At 43.5% G+C, this 18,194-nt stretch overlaps 1 protein-coding gene across 5 annotated transcripts in view; it reads right to left on the bottom strand.

Moving 5' to 3' along the window:
* The window catches only part of PUM3 (pumilio RNA binding family member 3), a 965,563-nt gene that overhangs the window by 890,669 nt on the left and 56,700 nt on the right, over positions 1-18,194 (bottom strand). For all 5 annotated transcript variants that reach the window (XM_069625739.1, XM_069625741.1, XM_069625737.1 and 2 more), the window contains exon 2: positions 6,778-6,871. In XM_069625739.1, coding sequence (XP_069481840.1) covers positions 6,778-6,859 — 82 coding nt within the window. In that variant the 5' untranslated portion in view covers positions 6,860-6,871. The remainder of the gene's footprint in view (positions 1-6,777; positions 6,872-18,194) is intronic.

Genomic DNA, 18,194 nt, shown 5'->3' with positions numbered 1-18,194 from the left:
CGATAAGCACCCCAAGGGAAAGGGAGGGGAAAGGGAAAGGCATTCTCAGAAAAGACCCAGAGATGTCCCACAACCCCACTCTCCCTACTGTATATGGCCTGCGAGGCCAGGCCACGTGTTCGGCAGCGCTGAAGGATTTCCTCCGCTCGACCCTCCGTCGAAGATCTTGCTCGGCGGAGAACAGCTTACAACTGCGTCGAGGGAGGGATTATTAATATTATGAGAAAAAACGACCAAAGGTCGAGGAGTTGCAATGTCTCTCGAGGAGCTCCGCGTGAAGGCGACCAGAAGCTGGGCGGAAAAAAACAATCTGAGGGACCTCGACGCGTGAGGGATTGTGGGTACAAGGCACGTCACTATAGGGATAGTGTTTCAGACCCGCCTTGTCGACGTCCCCTTTTTCGACTACGAAAAACAAAATGCAATACTCCGCAGTGACCACTGGATGTCGGACCTATGCACAGCATGTGATTCTAAGCAGATTAACAAACATCAGAAATATATATATATAGAGAATCCTTGTTGTCGAGAAAAGCGAAAGCCCAAAAAAAAAAAAAAAAACAGGCTAATCACAGGATTTAACCATCAAGCTAAAGAAATCAAAATGATAATGAACAAACATTGGAAGGTTCTGCTTACTGACCCTCATCTCAAGCTAGCGCTTGATGACTTCCCTCAGGTCACTTATCGTAAGGCTCCCACGCTCAAAACCATGCTGTCCCCCAGTATGGTAACCACCAAACCAGCTGAAAACAGGAATGATTCAGAGTGGTAGAACTGGTTTCTATAAATGTGCTCACTGTAAATTGTGCAATCATGTGTCTAAGGTCCCCTTTCAGAGTGTGAATGGCCAATGCTGGAAATCTAAACAGAATTTCCTGTACCACGAAATATGTAGTCTAAGTGATTACATGTAGTTGTGGCCTTCATTATATAGGCTCGACAATAGGTCCTTTAAAGATGCGGATTCTCCAACATTACAGAGCCATCAAAAATGGAGATCTAACATACCCTCTCACTAGCCACTTTCAAGAAAAGCATAATGGCGATGTGAATTCTCTATCCTTTACGGGGTTGGCTTACATACCACCCAGTAAAAGATTAGGTAACCGAGAATTGAAATTGAGGCAATTAGAAGCGACACTCATTTGCAAGTTTGATACCTTGAGACCGAAAGGCTTGAACATAGATACAGAACTATGTTCTTGCAAACCTGAGCTTTTCAATAATATGAGGGTTGCCCACACACTTGATTCAAGATATGTATTTTGTTGAGATCTCTGCATACCATTATAAGGGCATTATTGAAGCATGTGTCGATATCCATTAAGAGTTCTAAATTTGCTATTTGCACATATGGTTAGGGGTAATTTGAAATACAGGATGACCCTTAGGCAATCACTTTATATCTGTATAAACTATACTGTATTATTGACATAGGAATTGCTACTTGCACATTGGGAGGAGTGAGTTAGACATCTCCATACTGCTATGTATCTAGCTTCTGACTGATTTATGTAATGAGGCTGCTATCCTTTTGCACTTTATTATTGACATAGGAACTGCTATTTGCACAAGGGAGTAACAGTTGGACATTTTAAATACAGCATGACCCTTAGGCAATCACTTTATATCTGCATGAATTGTACTGTATTATTCACATAGGAATTGCCATTTGCACATTTATTTATCACACTGCTATGTATTGAGCTGTTGATTTATTTAATGAGGCTGCTAGCCTTTTGCACGTTATTGACATAGGAACTGCTATTTGCACAATAGACATTTCAGTGTTGTAGTGGATCCAATTTATTGTATTGGGTTGCTATCCTATTGGATTGTATTATTGATTAAGTAACTGCTATTTGCACATTGGGAGGAGTTATATGATGAAACATTTTTATTCTTTTTCCTGACTCCGGGTCCACTCGTGCATCTATTAAGCAATAGGGCACCTGCCTGTTTGAACAATGCCTATTATAGGTACACTCTCCAACAGGGCACTTGCCTATTGACGATTTGGCTGCGGCCATTGTGCTCGTAGTCCTTGGCTTGCAAACACTGGCCCTATGTGGGGGCGTATGTCAGAGCGGCCATCTGAGCTGGTTTCAGTCATCTAATTATGAACAGGCACACTTGTGCTCGTTTGTTACACATCAATTGTAATTTGACAATATTTTAAACAAGCAGTTTAGAGCATCTCCATGGTGTAGTTCACATTGCGGCAGCCAACAAAGGTGTTAAGTGATTTCCTTGCACGTAACTTTTACGCAATTTGCCATCATATATACCTTATCTATAGGACTTTGACCATCCCAATATGGAGGTCACTGCATGTGACAGATTTCACTAGTTTTCTTGTAGCGGTCACATGACCGTTTTTGCACGTGATGTGACACGAGTGGGGATGCTCTGTAACTGCTTTTCTTTTTAAATTCTATGATGTGCATGCCCCATTTGGATTTTATGGAACGCGTGACCATCTTCCACCCGTGGGGTGAGTGTTTTGTTCAACCTTACGGCTGTCACAGGGGCGAATGATTTCACCTCTGTTTTTTGTAATGTGCTGTATTTAGCAACAATAAATATGATATTTTAAATAGCTAGGTCTTGTGTGCTGGAGTATTTTCTACACATGCCCACTGGGTGGTTTTCTGCAGTGTTACAACCGTGCAGGGGGTTGTGCGTTTCTCATTTACGAATTTGGCTAAATTCGTCACTCCAGCACCAGCCACTTGAGGGCGAGCGCCATCTTTTAGCTAAATTGATTGATATATCAACCTGATTTTGCAAACATGTAACCAATCGGCACTTGCACACATGTTTTTTTCATGTTGTAACCAAGCTTTGAATATCCTTATGCCTTGCGCTTGAATGCCCTCGGGTCTGGAGCGCACTACAAATAATAAACTAAGCTACAGTACAAAACTAGTTGCAGGGACAGTTGGAGCTCCCCTGAAAAAGGAGCCAAATGGCACTTCCCTTATTTTAAATCGGAATAAAAAAGGCAGAGGTTTGTACGAAGGGTTAGAAAACACTTCTTTTAGATAATGCAAAGGTTCAATGTACCAGGAGGGTCAGTTCAATTCAATAGGGCAGGCCAAAGTCAATAATCTTTTCTTGGATAGGACAGTACAGTTCTGGTACATATGGAGAGGTCTTTGTAAAAGCTTTGAGTGTAGTTTAGACGAAAGCAAATGATATGTTGGGTCACAAGATGATTAGGCCTGCAAGTTGGGAACGTTTCACAAGCTTTCACCGCGAGCGTTGGGATCCCTCAACCGGATGGCACAGTACCTTAAAGATGTAGCTGAAGACGTTGTTCCTGGCAGTTCCTGCAGCTATCTGTCCCTGAGGGACAAGGACGACGTCAGGGGGCTCCTGCACTGCGCAGGATCGCCGTCTGAGCAAACAAAATGTTGTCACTTCAGCTCAAGTAGCTGTGGCTTCCAAACACAAACTAGTTTCCCTCTCCCTGGTTAAACCTTAACAAGCTCCGAGAATGGTAGCCAGGCATTTGCTGAGTTGATTGGTCCCACCAACTCAAAGGAATAAGTCGTCCTTGAAGGAGCTCCTCTGTCGAATGGAGATCTGGCCATTTGGAGTTGCAGCAGAGCTTCACCGGGCAAACCAACGGTCCAGTGGTTTCAGCAGCCGTCCTCTTCCAGCTAGTCTTCGGTTCTTTTGTTCCAGTGGTCGACTGTCTTCCAGTCCTGGAGACTCTCCTTTTAAACAGTTTTCTCCATTCATTCCAGCCTAGCTGTCATTCACCCAGCAGGATGGCTGTCCTTGCCGGACAATCAGCCAGCCAATCACGCCAGAGTGCATTTGTGTCTCCTAAGAGACCAAGCACAGGGAGTTTTGGGTACCTCCCTCACTTCCTGCCCAGCCCAGACACTCAGATGCCTGAAGCCCGCCAAAGGCTCACGAACAAAGGGACCAAACCTAGTTTGGCACGCAGAGTTAAACACCAGAAGGACCTTTCCACAAAGAAACGGCGAAAAAAGATGACCGGAGTCTGTTCTTACAGAGGGGTCTTGGGCGCCATATTGAAAAACATGGCAGCCCCGATTTTTAGCTACAGGTGTTCGCGGTAAGGAAAAATCATGGTTGGTAGTTATAAAACCACTGCCACCAGCCATTTCAATAGGAAAGGGTAGCTTTTGACAGCTATAAGTGTTTAGACATAGGGGATACTAAGTAACCGATCCAGCACTCTATAGGAAGATAACGTGTGCTGGATCTGTGAATTTAAAAAGACTAGTAAAGTAAATTTTACTTTACATTCTCTGAGGAACAGTAGTTCATCCCAGAGAAGGCATTTAAACCTTGAAGTCTAAAGGACACCCCTGTGCCACTGCACGGTGCTGTGCGACAACAAAAAGATGCCGCCTATGGAGTCATCTAAAACTCCATAACCAAAGAACACAGGAGTAACACATCAAAATACATGAGAGAGTGGGAAAAAAGGCTCAAACTCTACAGGGAAAAAAACAAGTCCTCAAAATCCAGCAAAGTTGCTGGGGTTCTTTAAGGTGAAGGGAATAAGCAAATTTCTGAGAATTCTCCCTAACAAAAACCAGACCCAAAGGGTCACCCAAAAAGCCTGTAAAATTAGATCCAATGGACTGGACCTGAAAAGGTTCCAGTTCACCACTCGATCCAATCACAATCAAAATGGTAAAATTCGTAACCAAGTGTCCCATCTTAACCTATGGGGCTAGAATAAACTGCAGTGATTTAGAATATTAAATTCCCTAATGTGCACTGTGAGTCCCAGTATTTGGCAGAGTACTCCAGAGACTCACAGGGGAACCAGGATGAACTAAAGTCGAGGCAAGTACCTCTTTTCAGTTAGTTTGTAGAAGTTCAATTTGTTTTTGTCTATTGGAAATAGCGACAATCCCGTAGGCAAGCCATGTTACGGGATAAAGTCACGGGAAGTGCTGCAGCGAGAACGGTATTCAAACCCAGGGAACACTAGAATTGACCCTACCATCTCCAACAAGAGCACCAGCTGTAGGTGCGACCCCAAGGCATTGGAGAGGGATAAGAGCAGATTCAGGACCAATGCAAGTCAAGGGTAATCAAGGGTAGAGGAGAGCCTTAAAAAACCACCACTACTTTGGGATCCAAGGACCCTAGAAAAAGACTTTGAAGAAAATATCAGGACCCGAGAACAAGTACTTACTGAGTCAGTCAATGTGAAATCAGCCCAGAAATGACAAGCAAACCCAGTAAGTATGGAGTTATTTATCTTACAGCGCTGAAGAATTCCAGTACCAAGACCACTTGAACCCTCGAAGAGCGACAACACAGGAGGAGGAGGAGGAATAACAGTGTACCCAGGAAGATGACCTACCAGGCAGAAGCAGCAGCCGTGAAGAGACAAGCAGATCTGAAGAAACTAGACTCCACTCAGGTGAGGTGGGCAAAAGGAAGCAGTAAGTCAGTAAAGAACGGTCCCACTATGGAAGCAACAATTGTAGATGACCCGGAATGGCTCCAGGTGGAGCAGAGACAGATTAGCACCAAGCTATGACTCATCCAGGCGGTAGATCCAGGAAGATTTTGCAGGGAGGCAACATAGCAAAGGGCAGGAAATGGGTCCAGGATAAACTGGTGTTCCAACCAGTAAGGCGGACTGGGGAAGAGAAGGGAGGAAGAGCCAAGGGTGGGTTTTCAAGAAAACGGAAGCAAGGACAAAGGAGCCAATATCTAGTCAATATGGTCAAAGTAGGTCCTCGGCATCAGCCCATCTGCGCATCAGTACTCCGGAAATGATGGCAAGAAACTGGAGAATGCACAGTGTGTTCCACTGATAAAACATTGGCTTGCCAAAGGCAGCCCACAAGTCACACCACGAGGCAACAAAGTTTTTGCTTCCAGCCAATCAGGCTAGTTTAGAAAAACAGCAAAACACTGGTCCACCCACACATCATGTAGATTGAGGTTGTCTGGGGCAGAAAGCAGGCCATCTCAGTTTAAACCACTGTAGATGGTCAAGTACTGGGATCAAAGTAAACGCATGTTGGCACATTTTAGGCCTGCCTCGTGGTATACAAGGACAAAGGAGGTGCCCCCCACTAAAAGAAGAAAACAGGGCCAACAGTTAGGCTTAAAAATATAGATTTGTACCTCTGGTAGAGCTAAAAGTAAATTACAGCTGCCACCAGCACACTTGCCACATTTTTAGGGTGACAATAGTTACAAGGGACGAAAATTGGCTCTTAAAAAACACCTCTCTTGCAGCAGCTTATGAGCTATCGGGGCAGAACATCACAAAAGGAGTTGCAGAGTCAAGGGGACTGCAGTAGATGTCCATCTGTGCACATAAGAAAAAAGAAACTAGGACAGTCAGCAAAAACTTTATGGCACCCACATGAGAATCCCATAAATTGAATTCTGCCCCAATAGGCAGCTGTGCAATGAGAGTTGCAACAGTGGGGCAGATGGTACTTGATATTCTCTGACCCTGAAGTACTTCTCAGGGGCAAATTGAGTATTGTATGGTATGGTATGATGGTGCATCGTCCAGGTAAGAAAAGGGTAAGAAAAAGATCAGGTCAGCCATTTAGGGGACAAATCAATACTGCAGGCTTTGCACTGGACTAGCAAGATGGCACTTTCAGTCTCACAGCATTCCAACTTATATGATCTGGTCAAGTACACAATCCCAACAAAGCCTCAGTCAATAACTATAAACCCCTACCATACAATGAAAATCATGCAACATCCCACATGCAAATTAAAAAACAGAAATCAGTGTGCTTTTACCATGATTTGCTTTTGGCTTGTTTTTCCCATGTGATGCCTTTCCGTCTTTACCCTCGAATCGTTTTTTACCTTTGCTTTCCATGGGGATAGGTTTCTAGAAAACAAGGATAGATGAATACATGTTAACATTAATGACTCTCATACCAATAGGATTATGTGCGCTCATATTTTAAATAATGTGCAATTTTAATAAAGTTATTTAATAGGAAGCATTCCCTTTAACATTGATACGTCTGATGCCGATAATGGAAAGGGGCTCTTAAGAAAGATGGTTTTAACATAGCAGCGCCCACAAAGCATTGACAGTGTTAAAAAAGGCAGCGTTATGCATTTGATTATTGTGGAGTTTATTTAAATGAGTTTGCTCTTGGGGATGTTGCTCCAAAGCACTTGCGATAAAAGATAAAAATCAGAGCTCTTGGTTCGTCCAACCTTGCTCTGCTCTGCATTCCACGATTCCTCTGGAAGGTCTTTCTCCGTGCTAGTCCCTACCTTGTGGAATGCTCTTCCTGCTGAGATGCGCAATAGTCCTCAGTTTCTTTCCTTCCGTAAATGTCTAAAAACGTTCTTGTTTTGAGTATCCCGGGCTGCCCTGCTCTCTTCCCCCTAGTGCCTTGTTGCCTTTATTGGTCTTGTTTGCGCTTTACTAAGTTTCAGTACAATACAGAGATGTGACATATACAAGGCATAGGATGAGGTTCTTGCCAGGTAGTCTGCTTAGTTACAGTCGATTTACAAGATTGAAACGGTCAGTGGGATTACATGGTGTGGTAGACACATTTGCACAAGACACAAGTGGACCTAGCGCAAGGTTGTCATTTTGTTATATGTGCCGCCATTTTAGCTGCTTGCTTCTAAACAGACATATGCTTGCATTAAGAAAAAAATGTTTATGCTGAGGACAGACGTGCACATTAACATTGGGGAAGGGAATGATGCAAGACAATTCTGAACTACCGCCAAGCCTGATTGGGCAGCACCAAAAAGAAGGCAGGGAAACTTCCCTGCGTCAATAGTCAGTTTGTTCTGTGTTCTGGGAAACAAGGGTGTCCGAGGTTCTTCTAGATAACAAGTCGTACACAATGATGCATTTGAAGCAGGGGCATAATATGGGTGAAGATAACATGTATAACTTATTTATATATATTAACATAAGGTAAATAAATTCTATAGTCTTTTAAGGGCATGGAGAGGGGAGTGGCCGCATTCTTCATCTCTGTCCTCTCGTCTCTCCAACCGTCCTCTCTCCGCGCTCCCAGTGTTCCATTTCCGCATTCGTCTCACGAGGCTCCAGCTGGGTCACACTCCTTGTACTTAACTGTGGATGCTACACCTCTCTTTAATAGAGAGCACCTCCTCAATTAAGCTTCTTCATAATCTAATAAACGTCTAGGTCGATTGTATGTTCTGCCAGCTCTTGACGACGTCCTCCGTTGCAGATCTGTATCACGTGACAAGGAAAATTACTTGCTTAATCACTCCTTGCTACACCTCTTACATATTTGTGCTCACTCCAACCATTCCCTTTATCAGTTCCATACAACTCTTCTCCACTTACTCTCTCCAACAACATCACCCTCTCATTGTTCCATACTCTTCCATCAATCGTCTTTACAGCATGTTTAAACGTTTCTACTACTTCCACAGGTTTCGACCAACAACCACTCATTACTATTGGAAGTTTTATTCTGACCCAACTTCCCACTACCGGTAACCCATCTTTCTTGTATCTCTAGTGATTCTTACTGATATTCTGTTTTTTTCTGAATATTGTCTGTCACATTTCTCAAATCAATACCTGTACCAGCAACCGCATTCATCCATCCTGCATACAATTTAGTATTCGCTCACCTTCCTCTGCTTAATTCAAATGGGGAGACACCAATGTGGCGTAAATCTACGAGCCAACACAGTTTTCTTTACTTCTACTCTCCTATCTCTACCATTACACCACGCCAACTTTATAGCATCCTTTATCACTCTTTTGTACCGCTCAACTACCCCATTGGACTGAGTATGATAAATGGCATATACTATGTGAGCAAGTGACCTCTCATCCAAGTACTTATTCATCTCTTTGGATTTGAGCTGTGGTCCATTATCGGGCAGTATTTGCTCAGGATACCCCTCACGCTCAGACTTCTTCCAAACACTCACTGTTCGAGTAGTAACATTAGGTACTATTAGGTACTATGGTTACTTCTGCCCATCTTGTCAGCATGTCAATCATTACCACACAATATGAAGCACTTCCATCACTCCAAACTGGACCCAGAATATTGATTGCAACTGTCTTCCAAACAGTCTCAGGGACATCTCTCAGCACCATTGGATAACTCACTCCCACACACACACTTTGTCGCTTTTCATGTAAAGTATACAGTTTCTTATTCTTTCCACTTGTAGATCGCATCCTGACCACCAATATGCGTTGCTTATCCTTTGTTTTGTTTTCATCATTCCTTGATGGCCTTCATGTCCTAATTGGTGTCAGAACTACATCCAAATCATTATGGAGAAGATGGAAGTTACACCAGCCACGCTATACTCAATGGAATCCAAGATGGCGGCTACTCAGTTCCATAACCATCAACTATTGTTGCTGGTCTAGTCTTTCTTCAAAGATGGCGGAGAACGAACCACGATTTCCTTCACTTGCATATATGCAGGTGGGAAAGAAGGGTAGTTGCGTTGCTACTCTGTCTTCCCGACTTAGCATTGCTCCTGCTCTCTTTTGCGTTTGCAGCCCCTTTTGTGAACTTACACTCAGTCGTTCGTGCCCCCTCCTTTCGGCACGTCCCGACTTCTGTCCCCATCATCTTTCTTCTGGATCGTAACTTTCTCCATACCTCGTCATTACCTCCAATTCCCGTTTCTCGGTCTGTTGATTGGCCCTTCTCTCACCTTCCTTCACCGCACCTACGCGGCATATTACTCCTCCCTTTGCCATCTCAGCGGCCGCCTTGTTTTCACGGCAACCTTGCCGACTGTTCCTCTGCTCTTGCTGGTATTTCGCGGCTTTTTCTTTTTTCCTTTTTTTTACTTACCGTTTGCCAATCTCTCTTGGTTTTCTTCTGCCTTCACATTTCCTTTGTTGTTCCACGTTACCTTCCACTGCTTCCACCTTTTCACTCTGTTCCCTTTCCTTCTGCTACCCGTCTTCAGTTTTGTGTCACCGGTGCGATCTGTATTGTTTACTTTTCATCCATTCTGCGCTATTGTTCCAGCGCGTCCACTGGATTGGATCACTCAGTTCCGGAAGTAACCCTTCTCACTGTTGGGGTCGCTCCACCTGGCCGGACCTGGGACGCCTGTACTGCCTGCACATCGTCTTCCTACTCATCGGATTACGGCCGGACCTGATCACTCTTCACATCATCTGGGTTTTATAACCCAAGAGGGTTTCCCCAGGGAGCGGCCCCCTGGGTCGCACTGAGCCCAGTCTTCTGGCCTCTGGACGACTGAGGGGACGTTTCCGTAATCATCTATCTCTGGGCTCTAGAAGAAAGAAGACTTGCGAGTACTCTTCTGCAAAAATAAAGATTGTGACGAGAGTCATAAGAATTGGACGATTTTGTCTGAGGCCTTCTGGTGGTATCAGCTTATCACTTCTCATCAAACATCCACTTTGGACATACAGTTCATGTCTGACATTCCAGAACAATACTCCAGGCTCTGCGGTTTTATTTTTATTCCAATTTGCTTCTTCCACATTTTTCATTACTTGTAGAAGAACATTATCCTTTGTCATTTCCTCATCCCATTCTTGTTTGGACACTGCAGCATCAGTTATTTCACAAATCATTTCTTGTTCCTCTGCATCCTCACTCATATCATCATAACTGGTTAGTCTTGATAAGCAATCCCCCATGTAGTTCTTCACTCCCGGAATATAGACCATTTTGAAATTAAGTTCCTGCAGACTTTATACCCATCTGCGAATCCTACTGGATACTTTGTCCAATCCTTTCGTGGCAAACACTACAACAAGAGGTTTATGGTCTGTATGAATCTCAAACTTGACGCCCCAAATGAAACCCCTGAACTTCTTTGTGGCCCACTTAATTGCGAGAGCTTCTTTCTCTATGGTGGCGTACACTTTCTCCGCACCTTTGAGCAACCGTGAGGCAAAGGCTATCACCAATTATTTTCCTCCATGATACTGCACTAGAGTTGCACCCAGCCCCACATTGCTGGCATCTGTGGCGATTACTGTTTTTTCTTCCCCTCACATAGTTATGGAGTGTTGGGGCTTTTTTTAAAGCTGCTTTGATGGATGCAAATTCACTTTCACATTCTTCATCCCATTCACATTTATTAGCTTTCAGCATATTCCTCATCTTAACTGTATGAGCTGAAAACCCCTTCATGACCTTTGCATAGTATTCCGCCATGCCTAGAAATGTTCTGAGTTGTTCTCGAGTTATTGTCTATTGATTCCGCCAACTCCTTTTTTGGCGCAATACCTTCACCCGATATCACATGTCCTAAACATTCTATCTCCTTGCATTTGATTTTTTCGTTGATCAATATCATTCCTACTTGATGCATCGTCCTAAAAACTCTCTCCAGTCATGTCATGTTCGCCGGCATAATAAATGCTGTTAATTGTTTGGAGTCTTTATGTAATTTCACTTGATACGCAGCTGTTAAATCGAATGTTGAAAATATTTTAGCTGGACCTATTGTAGAAATTAATTCCCGAATGTTTGGCAATGGATGTCTTTCCGGTATTATACATACACTTGTTCAACATTCTCATGTCAATGCACAGCCTAATATTTCCTGAGCTTTTCTTGACCACTACCATTGGTGACACCCATGCAGAAGCATCTATGCATTCTATTATTCCTTGATCCTCCAATTTTTTTAGTACTAGTTTAACTTCTTCTCTAAGTGAAAGTGGTACATTGGGAAGTTTGAGCAACTGGCCTGGTACCTGATTTGAGTAGTATGCGATGGGTCTCACCTTTTACACATCCAATACAATTTTCTCCGAAGAATTAATCTCAAATGCTCTCCAAACTCATTTTACCTCCAGTGCCTTCTACTAACACTGAATCACTCGCGTTGGGATCTAATCGAACTTTCAGAAGTTTTTGATGAGACCAACTCAATAATGAAGATGGTCCATTCTTTGAAAAATAGATAAGGCCTTCCGCCCGTCTTCCTTTAAACATGAAAACTGCATTAAAGCATCCTATCAATTCTATTTTTGCTTCACCGTACACCCTTGGCTTAATATCTATCTCATTGAGATTTTCTGGTCCACAACCTTTCCATACTTTCTCAAAGATCAACGAATATCTGGCGCCTGAGTCTACCATCATCACTATAGGATGACCGTTCACTGCTATGGTTGCTATCAGGCTTTCAATTTCTTCAGCTTCATCTGAAACCATGAAGACGCATTCTTCTTCCTCATAGTCACCACCAATCCAATTTGTGTTTGATGATCCTTGCCTGCCTCTACAACACCTGACATAATGGCCTCTTCCTCTGCAGTTTCTGCACATAATTTTCAAAGCAGGACAAGTCACACTGCTTGCCCAATGTGATGGACTTCCGCATCTATAGCATGTTCTTGCCAGAGTTCTCCCTCATCCTCTTTGGGCAAATCCACCTCCATCCTGGTGTTCTGTTTCTCTTCCGTTTCTGTAATTTCCCTGCTGAGATCTTTCTTCTCAGATGACGATCTATTTTCAAACTTCATCTTCCTATTCATGTGACGGTATGCATTTTATCCTTTAGTTTCATTTTCAACAGCCGCTACTATGTTTTCCACATCTGGTTGCAAAGCACCAACATCTGTCTTTGTCGACATCTCTTATTCTGCTTTCTAAAGTCTGTACACATTTTTCTGTAGGTTCTACTTCTTTGGCCATTTTTAATACATCATCCAATGAGGGATCATCCTCTGCCGACAGTTTTTCTCTGACCTTACTACTTCTACACTCCAACATGAATTGATCTCTTATTCTTTCATCCAGCTGTTGGTTAAACTTACATGTTCTTACCAACTTCCTCAATGCTGTAACATACTGTTCTACTGTTTCACCCTCTTCTTGAATTCTTTTCCCAAATGTGTACCTCTCCAGTATTGTACTGATTTTTATTTTCATAATGTTGGTTTAATTTCTGTATTGCTTTCTCATTCGTTCATGTCGCTGCTTTCACCTGCTGGTAGATCTGGCGAATCTTCATACTTTTCTTGACCAGCTCGTCCCAGACAGTGTAGCAAAAACTATTTCTTCCTCTCTACACTATAATTGGTTCCACATACTACACTGGCATAGTTCTCAAATACTTTCAGCCACCTTTTCCAAGGTAATATAGGTTCTCCAAAATCAGGCATGAACATTTGAGGAGCTGGTACACTATGCATGGACATGTCTCCACTGCCTCTGAGCCGTTCTGATAGAATATTCTACTCCTGTTTGTATTAACTTCAGTTTCAATGTTGTTACTGTATGGCCCCCTTTAGTGTATTTTAGTGGTCCGTTGAAGATTCATCATTGACCAGTGAAAAAAAAAGGTTACATAATATTAATTGTTAATTTTTAACACCCTGTTATGGAAGTACTGCTGTGAGGATGAAGATGATCAAATGATCATTTCCGCAAGTACTGTGAAAGCGGGAGGCCACACTAAATAAACAAGTAGGTGTTAATTAACACGGAGCTCGCCAGTCGCCCCTCTTACTTCAGGCCGCCTTTCATTTCTCATTCCAACTGCCGTCCCTCGCTGCGGTCACGCGACGCTCATTCCAAACAAGCACGAGAGCACGCGCGACCGCCGCGAGGTACTTTACATTCTCTACACATCTTCCCCCTCAAACAGGGCAAAAATACTTTATATAATACTTATAACTGTAATGTAAAACTTAACTATAATAAAAATAAATCAGAAAATATGTCTGAACCAAAATAAAATAGAAAGTCGACAGAATTGTACAGTTTGCACATGACCTAGTACCCTCCATGTCCATTTGCATTTTGGATACCTTAAACATGACTTGAGCACAATAATGTCAAGTCTTGTAATCCCTCATCCACACCGGCTTAGACCTGGACCTATGTAAAGAATCCTCTTCGACTTTTGACCTTTGACTCATCTTCTCTGACCTTCCCACCTGTCTTTTCCATGTTCTCATCCGGCACCCCTCCTCTCATCTTCTCATTAAATCTAGTATTATCCTCCTCCACCTTCCTCAACTGTTCCTCACCTTCACTCCTCTCCTCATCACCCACTCGCCAATCTTCCTTTCGACCAAACTTCACCACCTTCCAGAACTACCACATTACTTTTTACTGCACATATCTTCTTAGGACCCAGAAATCTACTTTCCACACACTTGTTCACTAGTCTAGGATTTTTGACATACACTTTTTCTCCCACCTTCCAATCACGTTCCTTCACCCTCATCCTGTCATCAAACAGTTCCTTATTTCTTTCCTGACTCAATGCAATAAGTTTCATAATCTGATTACGGTCAACATTAACCACTTTGGCCATTCCTAGCCATCCTGGACAAAGCCTTGTCCCAGGCTCCCTTCCCTTCATTGAAACAAATGGGGATACTCCCGTCACCGAATGAGGCGTAGTGACATAATTCCATGTCAGCATCCTTAATACCCCTCCATGGTTGCCTCGATTTCATGGCCATCTGCAGGCCCCCCTTTATATATCTGTTAACTCTTTCAACAAGTCCATTTGCTTTAGGATTATACAGAGCGGTCCTTGTGTGTTTTATACTGTATCCTGCAAGAAACTTCTTCATTGCCCCAGACACAAATTGTACCCCATTATCGGACACAATTTCCACCGGGACCCCCTCCTTAAGAAATACTTTTTCTAAGAATCCAATCAGCTCCCTTGCCGTGACCTCCCTTACATCCTCCCATTCAAACCATTTGGAATGAAAATCCACTACAACAAACACAAACTTTAAACCATCTCCCAGACCTGCCACCGGACCCATTATGTCCACTAACTTACTCCACGGCTGGTCCGGTACCACATTTGGAATTATTGGAGCCTCCCTCACCACTCTGCATTTGTCACTCGTTTGGCAAATTATACAATCCTTGACACACCTTTCCGCACACCTGTCAATTCCTGTCAATTCCCGGCCACCAATAATTCTGCCTCAATTTCCTTTTCTTAGCCGCTTCTCCAGGATGCCCCTGATGAGCCAGCTCAACTAGTACTGACCTAAGGGAATGAACCTATCCTCACATAAGTTTAACTCATTTTTTACTTCCCACCAAGTATTGAACTTACCATCCAAACTTTTCCTTTCTGGCCACCCCGTCACCGTCCAACCTTTGACTAACGAGGTCATTATCAGAGTTCTCTTCCTTCGCCCATTCCTCCTTACTGACCACACTTTTTACCTCTGCTACCACTAACTCCTCCTCTGTCACTCTGTCCTCCATAGGTTCACCATTAAGAGGCAGTCTGGAAAGGCAGTCTGCCACAACATTCCGCTTCCCTGGTAAATAGCTCACTTCAAAGTTAAAGTTTTGGAGTCCCAGACCCCACCTGCTTATTCTTGGAGAACCCATGGCCCACCTGCCACTCTCAAACATCTGAACCAGGGGTTTGTGGTCCGACCTGACCACAAATCCTCTTCCCCACAAGAAGAACTTAAAATGATTTACTGCCCAAAACATGGCCAACGTTTCTCTTTCAATGACAGAATATTTGCTTTCTGCCCCTCTCAGCGTCCTAGACGCAAATGCTATCACTCTCTCAGTATTGTCCTTGTTGTACTGCACTAACGTCGTGCCCAGTCCCAACATGCTCGCATCCACTACCAAAACCGTTTTGTCCTTAGGTTCAAACCTACCTATGGATGGCGCCTGACCCACTGCTTGCTTAATACACTCAAAAGTCACATCACATTCCTTAGACCATTCAAACCTCACTCCTTTTTTGAGCAACATTCTGAGGGGCACTGATACCTTGGCAAAATCTTTTACAAACCTATGATAATATTCGGCCAAACCGAGAAATGATTTCACCTGCTCTTTATCTTTGGGTACAGGTGCACATCTTACTGCTTCCACCAAGTTCTTTTTTGGCCTCACCCCTTGCTCATCTATCTCATGTCCCAGATATTCCACCTTATGTACCGCAATCTTACACTTGCTCCTCTTCACCGTCAACCCTGCCTCACTCAATCTGCTTAACACTTGTCTCAACACTTCATCATGTTCTTCAGTAGAACTAGCATATATCAACACATCGTCCTGGAACACAATGTTTTTTACTCCACTCAACACCGTCTCCATGACCCTTTGGAACACGGCTGCCGCGGACGCAAGCCCAAATGGCATCCTACAGTATCTAAATGAACCAAACACCGTGATAAATGCTGTCAGGTGTTGACAATCCTCCTTCAACGGAATCTGATGGTAAGCTTGTGAGAGATCAATAACCGAAAACACTTTGGCATTGTTCAGTACTGATAGCTGATCACCTATTATTGGTAGGGGATGTCTATCCACTAATATGTTTCTGTTCAGATCTCTCAGATCCACACATAACCTAATGTCTCCATTGGCCTTAGCTGCTACTACCGGCGATTCCGAGCTTTCCCTCTTCTCTATTATTCCTCTTTGGAGTAACGACTCCACTTCCTCTGAGTTTCTCATTCAATCCATGAGGTACTGGTCTCACCTTGTGCACCGTCGGACTGGCCCCTGCCTTTAATTGAATTTCATGTTCAAAACCCTTCAACAATCCCAGTTCCTCCTGAAACACCATGGGATACTCTTTTTCCCCATTTATCCTTCAGTTCAGCCACATCAACTGGTCTCTCCGCATTCGCCTGTATCCTAATTCCCAATTTCCACTGTTCTTCCCATCCCAGAAGTGAAGAACCTTCTTGGGTAACGTATATCTCTGCTTCACAGCTCCTCCCTTTGTACTTGATGGAAGCTTGGAGCATCCCTATAATTCCAATTCTAACATTTCCATATGCATATGGCTCTATATTATGCTTCTTCAATTTTGTCACGTCTCCTTGCATGCAACTCCGGAATATCACCTTGGACATTAATGTCCATGGTGAGCAACTGTCCACCTTCATTGTCACCACCCTTCCATCGACCATGAATACATCGGTAGGTGCACCTCCCTTGCTTGATACTTCTGTTACTTCCAATACGTGCTTTGTTTGGTTGCTCCTTCCCATCTCTAAATCTTCACTTTGTTCCGACATTCTTCCACCTGCTTCAATGCTCTGCACCGTCCCCGATTCCCGACACACTCTCGCGAAATGCCCTTTCTTTTTGCACTTTAAACACGAGATATTTCTGGCTGGGCAAAACATGCTTGTGGAAATATGACGGTTACTACCGCACTTGTAGCACTTCCTTGTTGAGGCCAGTCTTGCGAAATCCCTTCACAGCAGCCACTTCTCCTTCCGACTTGTCTCCCTTCATAGTGGTCATACATTTATGGGTCTGTTCCATACTCCTTGCCAGGTCTATGGCCAACTCCAGTGATGCATCCTTTGATAGTAACCTCTCTTGTATCTTTATGTTATTTGTGCAACGAACTAATTGGTCCCTTATAAGAGAGTCAGTGAGCAGCCCAAACTCACATGTATGACTAAGAGACCTCAACGCTGCAATGAAGTTCTCCACTGGCTCTTGCGGATCTTGTATTCTTTGGAAAAACTTCTCTCAAAAGTTATATTTTTCTTGGCCTCAAAATGAACTTCCAACTTCTTCTCTGCTATGGAATACTGGTCCATCTCTCCCTGGCCTTCTTGTGGAGGATCCGGTAATCCATCATAAACACTTCTGCCTTCGGTTCCCAGATTGTGCAGCAGGATTGCCTCTTTTCTTGCTGCTGCAAACTTATCCCCTCCAATGGCAATCAGGTACGTGTAAAACAGCTTCTTCCACCTATCCCACCTTATAGGTGGAGCACCAGGTTCTGACAGGAACGATGGCGGAGGTGACATACTTGCCGCAGCCATTTTCTTGTAATTAGTGCCTTATTTTCCAATTGTCACCCTTTGTGTTATTTTGCTTTTATCTCCAATACTTTTCTATTTTGTTATCCTTATCTCCTACTATCTGCCAGTCTCATGTGCTTGCCCTATTAGGCGACTCTTATGTATGAAGAGCACAGGTTCACCGTATTACAGAATTACTTTAGCACACCTTATAGTTAAGACTATGCCGTTACTTTACGGTCCTCTGGGAGGCATTCTTCTTGCTAATACAGCAATGACAACATTAACCACTAGGGCGCACATTTGCCCCGCTTCACTGTACTATACACACGTCTTTCTTAATATGGCTCTTGTTGTCTCCGAGTTCCTCTCAGTTATACCTCCTCCCTGATGCAGATACTTTACTGTCCTCTGGGAGGCAGTCTTCCTGTGCACACTGCAAGCC

The sequence above is a fragment of the Ambystoma mexicanum genome, chromosome 6p (genome assembly GCF_040938575.1).
Source record: "Ambystoma mexicanum isolate Mex_15411 chromosome 6p, UKY_AmexF1_1, whole genome shotgun sequence".
Taxonomy (NCBI): domain Eukaryota; kingdom Metazoa; phylum Chordata; class Amphibia; order Caudata; family Ambystomatidae; genus Ambystoma; species Ambystoma mexicanum.
The sequence above is the reverse complement of the archived record's forward strand: the minus strand, read 5'-3'. Positions and strand labels throughout refer to the sequence as shown.